Below are 12263 nucleotides of genomic sequence, written 5' to 3'. Positions count from 1 at the left end.
GTCTAAATGTTAGATTTTAAAAAGATATGCACAGAGCCACTTGCTTTTTAAAAAAAGCTTCTATTGAAGGCTTATGCTAGCAGAATTCATGGTGAAAGGAGGAGATCTGACCTGTTGTCTTTGTCTTGCAGAGAGCAGATCTAGCAATCTCAGCCATCACTATAACACCTGAAAGAGAGAGTGTAGTGGATTTCAGCAAGCGATACATGGACTATTCGGTGGGGATCCTCATCAAGAAGCCCGAAGAGAAAATCAACATCTTCTCTCTCTTTGCTCCTTTTGACTTTGCGGTGTGGGCTTGTATTGCTGCAGCCATCCCTATAGTTGGTGTCTTAATATTTGTCTTGAACCGGATCCAGGCAGTTAGGGCACAGAACACTTCCCAGCCGAGCCCTTCTGCTTCCTCCACCCTGCACAGTGCCATCTGGGTTGTGTATGGCGCCTTCGTTCAGCAAGGTACATAGTCTGTTACAGACACCACTGAAGTGTTCTATCTTGTTTAGAGCATTTCAGGACATGTTATTCTTGGCCAGAGTATTTCTAAAGATGCAAGAGAAGGTTTGTACAAGGAGGTAATATGTTTTATTATCCCAGGTAATGAACAGTGGGAAGTAGGTATATTTGGGAGATTATGTTACGCTGTTCTGTTCTTCAGAAAGTCTAGTGAAACCATTCCTGACAGACTTTTTCACTGTGAAAATGATCACTTGGTAAATAAACGGCAGAGCTGCTTGGCTCAACATTACAATACTTCTCAAACTCAGAAACTAACACCTTTTCTAATCATTTAAATGTGATTTAAAAAAAAAAAAAAGTTTTTGAACTAATATGATACAGTTTATCTTTCTGTTCTTTGAAACTAATAGGAAAATGTTCTGAACACTGTGTAATGATTTAATTCCAGGGTATTAGTGGTGCTTCACCATTAAACTTTCCTTATTTAGAATATTATTCATGTTCTGTATGTCTGATCCTGAATAATGCCTGAGGGAAACATTTTGAATGACTATTTTCTAGAACAGTACCCAGGGCATGAGGTCGACTACATGTTGTAATGGAAGTAGTGCTTAGCTCACAGCAAAAGGGATGAAAGGGATGCACAAATACATAGGGTTACCCCAACGAAGTTCAACATATCAGAGCACGCAGGGGAGAAGTTCCTGAAACATCCTAATTTTCCCTGTTTACTTGTAGGGGGTGAATCTACTGTCAATTCTGTGGCTATGCGCATTGTAATGGGAAGTTGGTGGCTCTTCACCCTTATCGTGTGCTCATCCTACACAGCAAACTTAGCAGCATTTCTCACAGTATCAAGGATGGATAATCCTATCAGGTAAGAGCCTTTTCTTAACATGAAGCTGGAAACCTGGATTTCACAGAAATGTATTATGCATTTGAGCACTCATTCTTGCAAGAAGGAGATAACTCTCTAATAAAATACTCTTCTTATTTTCAGTGACTGCTTTTCTCTTTTCCCCTCCCCTCCCCTTCTCCTTCACTCCCACAACCCTCAAGTGAATGGAAAGGACAATGGCATTTTAATTGTGTATTTTTGAAGAAGATTTGTCTTTCATGTTTATTTTTATTTTGGATAACTAGAGATCTAAGTGCTTCAGCTATCCGTGTTTCTTTGTTGAACATCAGAGGGGAACTACTACTCTAGGGAACTATATATTATTTTGCTTCTCACCTTTAATGTGTGATTTCATCTTCTCGATATTTTGATATGCATTGATGTTTATGCTATTGTTTGCATGTAAGATGATACAAGTGGACTTTTTAAAGTATAGATGGCCTGATTCCATGGCGTTATTTGCAGAAAAGACTTCTTCTCACAGAGGAAAAGATAACCAAATCTGACTCCAGGATAATAGATGTAATATAGCATTCATTTGATTAAATTTATATATAATTTGCTACATTTGTGTTGGCAATATTGTGATGATAAATTACAGCTTCTGTAACAAACTCAATTTATCTTGCACCTTTGACTTTTTCCCCCGCTGCCTGCCTACTAATCTGTATCCTACAAGAATATTTTCAATAAGCCAGGCCTCTGAGCAGCTCCTGAGGGCTGCTGGTTGTTTGTTGGCATGTTTAATGTTTGTTTGTTTTTCTTTGGAAAATGTAACAGTTAAACAAAATTTCCCCTTTTTCTCTCAAAACATGGGCAAAATTTCCAGCTTCACCCTGGCATGGAGTACTGAGAGGACCATTTATTGTCCTCATTCACTGCTGACAGAATTAGTCTGGTATCTCCTGTTTGATCTGACAGCAATTGAGTGGAGAGGTGGCTAGAAGACAGGCAGTGCAACACAGGCTCTCCTAGAAAATGCTGAGACAAAGACTTTAGGTGCTGCTGAGTGACACAGTTACTCTGTCAATCTCATTTGGTGTTTCACTGGAAAACTGGGACTGGAATCTGTGCACAGCACCTAAAACAGAGCTGTCTAAGAGACTGTCTCTTAGAGGAAAACAACAAACAACAACAACAAAAATGCTGTTGCTTTCTCTATGTTATCTGCACAGAAGGACAGAAATAATTGCCATTGCATACATGCACGTAATACAATGCTTTGTATATATATACTGTTAAAATTATTACAAAAAGAGCCCAAAATAATGAAAAGTTCTGTTTTTTAATGAATTTTCTATTAGTTGGGTTGGAATAAGTAAATTTTAACAGTAATAGAAATAAGAACTGCAAGTAATTTCTGGAAATGACATGAGAAACTAAAGAGATTTAAACTAGTGCACAGTATCTCTGAAACCCGACTGTAAGATCTCATCCTACAATGTAGGACCAAGGTTAAGCTCAATGAATAATTTTTTCTTGAAACCCAGGACAGAAACAGTTGTCTGGAAGGCTTGAATAATGACCTTCTGAATGATTTCTGAAAGTTCTTGTTCCTTCATGGTGGAAGAAATTGTCAGGTTTACTGCGCACCTCCCAGAACTCAGCAAATTTCAAAGGACAAAAGTGTGATGAAATGCAATGAGGAATCTGGAGAAAAAAGAAAAAAAAAAAAAAGTAAAAAAAAAAAAAAGTAATTGGATTTAAGAACTAAGCTGCTTGATGAGTAAATCAGACCTTAGAGGCTGACCTATTACAATATCTACAGGTGGTTTTGATTCCTCTTCTTATTAAAAATTGTAATAAGGATAAGTTATTTGGGTAATGGGGCTGCTTGACATTGTCACAAGACATCAGAGCCCATTCTGCCCTCTACTATTAGAGATTACAACTGAAGAATCATGATTATGTGTCTTTCTATACCCAGTGGTGGCTGCCACTGTCCAAGTTCCCAGTGTCGCATCCACTTTACAAGGAGAGGATACAGAAAGTAGGAAACACTACTGTGGTCTGCAAACACCAGAGATAAATTCATGTGCCAAACCAGAAAGGTTTTTTGTTACTTAAATTGCTGTAAGACTCACCGCCTGTGGTCCAGTTACTTGGCTCTCAGGGCAGGGGTCTCTATTATTATTTATTTTCAGCCATAATGTGGATTATTCATACGGTCTGGGGCATTTAAAGTGGTCCCAGATGCTTCGGCTTAGGCACCCAAATCCTTCCTCAGGTAATCTGAAATGGTAGATGTCAGAATACTCTGGGTTGATGATTAGTTGGCATAACTAAGCCAGTTAAGGGATTTGCTTGTCTTAGTGTGTTTATGGCTGTTTTACAAAGTTGGCAGAATCTCCCTGAGATCGTGCTACTCTAAGAGATTTGGTCTAAACCCTCCCATGAAAAACTGCTAGTGCCCCAGGAGACAGGCGATGTGTTAAAGAAGTAGGTTCTCTGGATGTGGAAACTCTACCTGTTTCTAAGCCATGATGAAAATATTTTCATGTCATCAGTCATTAGGAGAAACATCTTGCTCATTTTTGTAGTCTCAGGTTTAAAACAAATATGTTTTCTGAGAAAGTAAATTATTGCCTTACATGAATGCATCATGGCCTGGTCTTTCAGATCCAGTAGCACATAGCTTCAGTGTGGTATGATGTGGAATGAGTATTTTTACCTTTGTAAATTTGCCTTTGCACTTGCCTGTATTTTATCTTTTGTGGATTCAGAAAGGGATAGTTTCTTGAAATGCATTTGCTCCCACTCAAAGAGGTGCAATGAATTATAGTTGAAAATTTGCTCACCAGCTGAGAAGTACCAAATCCATCTGAGATTATTCCTATGGTTAAGAAACCAACACCCTGTCTGCACAGTGTGTGCTGTTGTCTGTCCCTCCATAGGAAAGTCTTCTGGTGTTCAGAATTGCTGCTGTTAAATTGCCAGCAGGGGAGAAAAGAGTTTTATGGTGCTGCAGAAGCTGCAACATAGTTAAGATTTTCATTACAAGACTGATTTTGTTCCCAAGCCCCCTCCAAAATAGCTAATAAGTGTTTCAGCATCAATTTTGGCATGTGCAGTCTGTGACTAGCAGAATAGAAGTACATTTTATTGAATAACTAGGTGTCAATCAACCCAGTGATACCTACCTCCACAATTTCACTGCAAAACAAGTGTGTCATAGAAATCATAAATGGTATTTATTAGAAAGGGCTTGGCGAGACATTCACTGAAGCAGTGTTGAACTGTTGGAAGGCAGATTTTTTAAATTAGCATGTCATGAAAGCCTGCTGATAAAGAAGGCTTTTAAAATTGAAAAAAATAAAAATAAAAATAATCTCACAAGGCTTTTCAACCCTACCATGAGTTTTAGAATCTGTCTGTGGTTCACAGAAAGGTGAAATACCTGGGTAAGGAGGCATGGTGGAAAGCAGCTCTGATGTGCTACCTGTATTTCTGTATTTCCTGAAAGAGACTTCCTACATCCCTAAGGGGTTATCAAGTGTTGTGCTGTCCGGGTGCCCAGATCGCATGTCAGAAACGTACTTATCTTGGATAGAGCAAACACCTCCTCCTTGGTTTTTCCAGAAACCTCAGGGACTTCACAGTGTGATAATGAGGAGAGATGCTGGCCCTCCTCCTGGCATGTCAGCAGGTGCTGCCCTGCTCTTTGCACGTCCCGGGTGGCCACCGCTTGCCGCACTGTGACAGGACAGTAAGGGCAGTCAGAATGCAGAGTTTGAGACCCACCTTAGAACCTTAGGCCCTTTAGGAGACCAGGGATAGGAGAAAACACCATGGACCTTCCCAGACTGCCCTCCATTCTCAAGTTGCTAGTAGGGTTTCCGCATTCCTGGAGATTCGCAGACAGGGCAGTGTATTCTTAAGCAAATTTCCTGATTATGTATGGGCAGGGGAGCGAGATGCTACCCTGCTCCAAAGGAGATGGCATTTCTGTGAAAGAAATTGCTGGTGCAACCACTTTGGAGCTCGGACTGCAGGGCTGTGATCCACTTTCTGACTTGGTAATGAGCAATTGTTAATATTTGTTTTCAAGTAGAAATCTAGGTAGTGTTTGTAGCCTGTGCTAATCCTTGACAAACTTGCTTAAACTGAAATTATTTATATTCTTATATTTGCAATCAGACCTGTGTGCAGCTGAGAACCCTTCTAATGGCTCAGTCTGACAAATAAGGGCTAAACTACTACATTAGTTTGTTCTTTCTTTTGTCATATTACATTTTCAAACAGCCCTTGGATCTGCTGTCTGACCTTCCATTTGTAATTATGAGTTTAATTAGCAGTGACTGAACTTCCAGCTTCATTTCTTGTTAACAAGCAGACTACATACAGTTCAGTAGTGCGGAGATATTTGTAAACTCAGGTTTAGGAGAGCTTGTCTGATAAGAGGTATGAATCATGCAAGAAAAAATAGGACATGAAAAGTAAGCTATTTGCAAATTGAAGAGTTTAAATTTAAGATTTTATCAAATTGATACTTAATATTTGGGGCTGCTATGGAGGTTCTTAAAGGCATCTGTATATATGCTTTCATGGGTTGCATAGAAAAGTGTTATATATGCTTTTATAGTCACAGTTGTTTTTTCATGATCTAGCATTTCCTTATTTGCATTTTAATCCCCAAATTACATGTGTTTTGGTGACAGTGGAAAATTTACTGCAGCCTAGTAGGGTTGATAAGTCTGGCAGTTGGAAGACTTGGGTGCAGTTTCTTTTTCTACCACAGGCTTTGTTTGATCTTGGCAAGCTTAGCCTCCTCTATTTCGGATCCCTTTCTGTATAACAGAGTAACATTTTTTCATATCTTACATGGCATGTTGTCAGTTTAGCTACTTTAAAAATCTTGGCCAGAAATGACCATATTATTATAGCTCTGCAGGTATCAAAAAAGATAAATGTTCTGGGTTGCATTAAAAAAAAATATCTCAAAATGTTTTAAAAGAAAATGAGGAAAGTATTTTGAAGATGCCAGCTAGAAGGAAATAAACAAAGGTTTTACCTGCTGTATTTAAATGGATTTCATATAGGACTAGTAGCAAGAAGCTCACAGAAATTTCCCTCTATGTGCAGTTATTTTGCCTTGAAATTCCTTGTTTGAAAGCAGCCTTTCTGTTCTTAATACCACACGTGGCTTTCTACACATTTCACTGAATTTTATTTTTTCTTAATTTTCTTATGTTTAATTTGTACTGTGGTTTGTAGTGTCTGTGCAGCACCTCGGGCACATTGACAGGAGGCACGTATGAATGGGCATGATAAAAAATAATTATCATGATTATTATTTAAGGCCTGTGAGCAAAAGCTTCAATCATTAAATAACTGGATTAAGTAAGTTCATCCGTAAAAATGAAGGGTAAAATATAGTAAAAGATGCAAGTGAGTGAGCAAGGACAAAAATTCAAAATATTTCTTAATTTCCAGAATATTCCTTTTTTAGAGCATGTGGAAGAAATGCCATGGGAAATGCTCTGCAACCCGTGCAGCAGGGCAGCAGCACTCAGCAGCATGCCTCCAGGCACAGTTCAGAACAAGACACCGTGTTGTGGGCAGTGCTGGATCTCCATCATTTATCTTTTCATTTCCCTTCTGCTGGTGGTGTGGCCCATTGGATGCTTTTGGGAAGTCCAGGGATTCACAAAGTCTGGAGCTTCTTAAAAGTCTCTCTGCATGTTGGTATATGCTGTTCAACCGTGGTTTAAAATGGATCCTAATAATTCCTGTAGCTGAGCAAGCAGGCAAGCATGGAAGTGTAAATATTTCCCAGGGATATTTTTTTCTGGGAAAAATAAACAGCTGAAAATCAAACTTGCATTCCACCTCTCCAGTTGCCATTATAAAAAGATGGCATATATTGGAGATCGATGGAAAGCCAAGAGCCTTGAGATTCCACACCCTTTTCATCTCTGCCTTTACAGCACCTGTATTAAAGCATCTCTTTATTTATTCTTTTTACTGGGAAGTTCTGTGTCTTAAGTGGATTGAGGCATTAACTTTTGATGCACATATAGTCCAGGGAAATAAATTATTTGGATATGATGTTAGCAAAATCTAGCATCTGTGCAGGTGATAACATCATTTTTAAAATTTGTTTTTGATTTTGTTGATTTGTTGGTTGTTGGTTTGTGTTGTTGTTTTTTTTGTTGTTGTTTGTTTGGTTTTTTGCTTTGGAAGGGTGAAAATCTAGCAAGAGCAGTAACCCTCACGAAAGCCCATCAACACTTGCATGGATTGGTTCAAACTCAAGATTTGATATGCAATCTCTTCTTCTTGGCTCAGATTGCATTGATTTTGATGTCAGATTTTCTCATGTTAATATCGATTATTCACTGGCTGTCCATAGAGTAGTGACTGTATGGTTTCTGCATACATTAAATTGTCCCCTGATTTCAGCCTTCGTTATAGTGTCTGGCTTCTTTTTATTACAACAGTAATACCTTTGGCTTATTTTGTTGTGTGTGCTTTTTTTCCCCCCCTATTTGACACCTAAGGGATAAACAATACAAAATACAGTAACAGAATTTTGCCCAATAGGTTATTTATATTTCTATTGTTTTTCTCTAAAGAAGTTGATATAATGTCTTTTATGAACTGATAATAAAATCTAATATAACAGGATATTAAGAAGGAAAAAAAAATGATTACTACAGCAATTCAGACAGAGATAGCCTTAAAGCTCTGAATATCTCCTGGTTGTAAAACTACCTCAGGCCATTATTTTTAAGGATAAAAACAGGAATAATAAGAAAAATTTCATAGTGAATTCTGGTTTGGAAATGCAGTCTTGGTGAGGAACAAGTGTTAAAATTGCAAAAGTAATTTTTTTTTTTTCACATTTTCTTAAAAAGTAAAATTACTTTGCTGCTTTTTTCATGTGAATATACAATTACATGTGTTTGCCTGTTGGCTATATTTGCTCTTATTTTGGACAGAAAAACATTGTTACAGGGCCCCACAGTATATGTCTTTGTCAGAAGAATGTTTAAACAAAGGCCCTCAAAGTGGGAAGCCAGGTAGATCCTGGGGGAAAAAAAAAAAAAAAGGTAGGTAGGTACCTTTGTGACGCTGGTGAAAAAGCTGCCCAGAAAACAAGCAAGCAAACAAGAAACCTGTAAAATGACTTGTATTTTATACCTTTTATCTGTGCTGGTCAGAGTCATTAGTGTAACAGTGAGTCCTATTATAAAAATCACGCAGGTTGTTCTATTATGTGTTAAGATAGTGCATATTTTTGCATAGGCTTCAAAGTCCTCTGGAGTCAGGTGATGTCTCTGAAAGCATCTCTGCAGACAGAACAAACAAGTTAATTGCATTTGCAAAATGACCAATAATTAGTAAGCACTATATCACAGTAAAGTTACTTCCTGTACCCTGCTCCCTGTGAAGCAAGCACATAAAGGTAAAAAGTAGTTCTACCTAACTTGTAAGAAGGGAAAGTTGTACCTGGTTTCTTGCTTGCTCTAGGCTCAGACAGGACATACATGAGCTGCCAGCTCTGTATGTATTTAATTAATCTTCTGTGTATTTTGGAAATGCTTCATTCGCTCATGCCAGAAAAAGTCTTCTCTTCTTGCACAGCTCTTCAGCGACATTTCCACATGAGCAGTGGTGCTGCCATTTTCATACCATGTGCATTCAGCACCAGAATTCCTGGCCTGCCTGACAGCAAAAGTAATTTTCCCTCCTTCTATTTGCTACCATATATTCTGTGTCAGCAAGATAACTGTGAGCATAAAGACTTGCACTGAATCATTTATTTTTTAGATTATTTTGGATGGAAGGAGGAGGGAGGAGTCTCCAGCAGGAGCACAGGCAGACTGCTTGTCCAGCTGCCTTCCCAGAGTAGGGGTTGAGTGGTAACACCAACCAGTGTCACCGTGCTATGGCCGCCAGTCCTGTGCTCCATTAGATGTGCTCCATCTGTCTTTCATGTTGTGAGGTTTGAGTGAATAGACTGCAATTAAAGTTAAGTAACAATCTGGTAGTCTAAAAGCTTAGTCTGTACAGTCACTGCAAAAGCTGATTTATTGGAGCAAGGCTCTGCAGCTTTTCCTTCAGCGATTAAAAATTGAGCATGTCAGTGGGAACTCAGTGGGGGCCAAAAGGCCTTCTAAGAGATGATCCACCCTACAGACAACATGCACAACAGTACCATGATTCTGTTGCACCCCTTCTCTTGCACAAAGAATCTTCCTCGCAGCTACCTTTCGGCATTAAGAACTGAGTAGCATTGTTCACACATCACCCTATCTGGCAACTTTCTGCCTATGCTGAAGGTTGCAGGATTACAGCTTTGGTTTTGGTGAGCTCAATGCAATCTCTTATTGCATGTTTTGCTGAGGAAGTCAGCCTTAAACTAAGAGATAAAATTTTGTTTGGGATGGCAGGGGTACAGACGTGTCTTTTTGCCTGTTCTGTTGTGGACACAGGAACTTCTGACAAGGGACGAAGCGAACAACTTTGTGTAGTAACATCTTAACTCATGTAAGCTAGATTCATTAGTGTTGTAAAGGAGATTTAGTTTTGACTGATTTTTCTTCTCTGTGTTTAAACAACTGTTGCATTCAACTGAGTCAAATGGTTGTACTACTCCTTTTTAGTTAGATAAAAATGCTCTGTCTTGTCATGACGTGAAAAACCAATCTTTCCATTTAAAGAAAAGGCTTTAAAAAATGAATATCCTCATAAGGAGATTTAGAAACAATTCCCGATGATATCTAAAAACAAGCAAAACAAATAAAAAACCCTGCAACAACAAAACACTTTTAGTAGAGACAAGTTATCTCTTTTGGGGGGAAAGGAACTAGGGGTTCTTATTCTCCCTGGAAACTGAGATGCTGCCATTCATTTGCATGAGTTCTTTCCTGCTAATTATTGTGTTGCAGAAGTTTTTCTAGAAGGTAAGAAAAGTTTTCTGAAAATAATACTCTGTTGCTAAGAGAAGTATGGCATATGTTCTTTCCACTTGCTGGGCTTATTGCCTTACTGAGCAATGTTCTCTTCTGCTGCACACGTGCCCCCATGTAATGCAATACAGCGTGTTTCCAAACTCATCTGGTGATGAGGAAGAGAATGGTGTTGCCTTGGAAAACTATTTTGATGCAGCTGCCAAGGTTCCATTAAAAGAAATGTAATCATGTGCGCTAAAGTTGTTTGCCTTCTAAACCATTAAAACCAGCCCAGGAGAATAAGCTACTGATTTAATTCAGTTGATTTATGAATAGTCATATCTATCTGAAAAAGAACAGAAATCCACCAGTCGGAACAGGGTGGATGTTAACTACTGTGTTTCTTTTATACGGCAGTAATACAATTTCCAAAGTAATATTTCAAGGTGTGAAATTAGGCTGCCCAATAAACTAATTGATCTCAATATAAGGAACAGCTAGTTGGTTTTGATGCGGTGCTGTCAGTGTTTCTAGTGTGAGGTTTGGTATTCAGGTGAGACTTGTGTGGGGGGTGAGGAGGAGCAGGCAGAACAGCAAGATCTCTCTTTCTCTTCACTTCAGTGTACATCAGGATGAGGTGGGAAGTATGCCACATACCGAGCACTTGCCTTTTGGGTCCTCTGAGAAACAGGCAAGTGGGCCTCCAGACTTTAAATATGCATATGTAATGCATGCACATTAGACATCAATAATAATTGCTGAATGCTATATGTGCTTTCAGTATTAATGAAGAGCCCTATGTTTTGATTTCCCAAGAGTACCCAGCACATGTTCTAGCAATCAAGATGCCTCTTCAGAGCCTTTCTATTTTCTTCTCTTATTTCTGTCAACATTGATAGCTTCTGCTTTATTCCCTGTGGTAAGGGAAGGGTGTGAAGCTGTTTTCCAGCATCACTTTGTACCTCCGAGAGATCTGAGCAGCTTGAATCTATCCGGCCCCTCCATCCCAGCTGTGAGACTGCAGGCAGCATCCCAGAGCTTTCTGTGCCGCAGTCCTCATCCCAAACGATGAGACAACTCCTGATAAATCAAAAATTAATAAAGAACTGAGCAGGACCTTACCCTACACTGGGATTTCATGGTCTTTAATGGAACTACTTACAGTATAATGATATCCTAACAGTCATGGTATAAAGTACCACTCACCCTGAGTAAGGGCTTTGCAAGCCAGCACCAAGCTGCCAAGCTTACCTGTTCCCCACTCTATTTAATTAAAAAGCTACTCTTTGTCGTCTGAGTGCAAAACAGACTGGCAGCAGTATCGGTACTTATAACATCAGTTGTGGAGGAAGAAAGTAATTTCTTCCCTCTCGATCTTAATCATTAATCTTCATTAGGATTTTTAGCTTCCGAAAATGAGTGATAGAAGACATCAGCATAGTGAACAATTTAAAGTGCATCTGCATAAATAATAGAGGTAGTTTGTTGTTTTCTTTATAGGTAAAAGCGTGTGTCAGTCGCCAGATGTGTTTGATTCAGACAATATGATTTTCATGCCAACTTTATGATATGTTTGATTTAGGTGAAGTGACTAAAACCTGCTGTTGGGACTGAATTCCTGTTAAACACCAGCTGCAGCTTTTATTTTAATTAATATTGTGAGGTGTAGAATACCTTGCTTTAATTAACATGTTAACCCTTCATGGTACTCAGAAAGGTCACAATGACAAAGTGGTTTAAGAGGAAAACAATAAAATATTCAAAGGTAGTCCAAAAGATATTTATTTCTCCAAAACACGCTACGAGCTCTTGAGATGTTTTCAACCTTTCTTTTTCCTGCGTTGTATGCATTTTTATTTCCTCCTCACTGTTAAATGAATTATGGGATGTAGTTAAAGGATACAAGCTAACCCAGCTTTTTTAGCAGGATCAATTATGCTGTATTTGCAGAATGAGCAGCTCATAGCTTCTCTGAATCCCCTTCCAGTCTCTGAAATGTATCTATGAGTGTC

At 38.8% G+C, this 12263-nt stretch overlaps 1 protein-coding gene across 1 annotated transcript in view; it reads left to right on the top strand.

Moving 5' to 3' along the window:
* Positions 1 to 12263, top strand: part of GRID1 (glutamate ionotropic receptor delta type subunit 1) — a gene marked incomplete at its 5' end in the record, with an annotated part of 538355 nt that overhangs the window by 488197 nt on the left and 37895 nt on the right. Inside the window, 2 exons of the mRNA XM_082765290.1 lie at positions 132 to 456; positions 1195 to 1333. Coding sequence (XP_082621416.1) covers positions 132 to 456; positions 1195 to 1333 — 464 coding nt within the window. The remainder of the gene's footprint in view (positions 1 to 131; positions 457 to 1194; positions 1334 to 12263) is intronic.

Source organism: Aythya marila (genome assembly GCF_965140915.1).
Source record: "Aythya marila genome assembly, chromosome: 7".
NCBI lineage: Eukaryota > Metazoa > Chordata > Aves > Anseriformes > Anatidae > Aythya > Aythya marila.
Note: the sequence above shows the minus strand (reverse complement) of the source record. Positions and strands in the feature narration are given on the sequence as shown.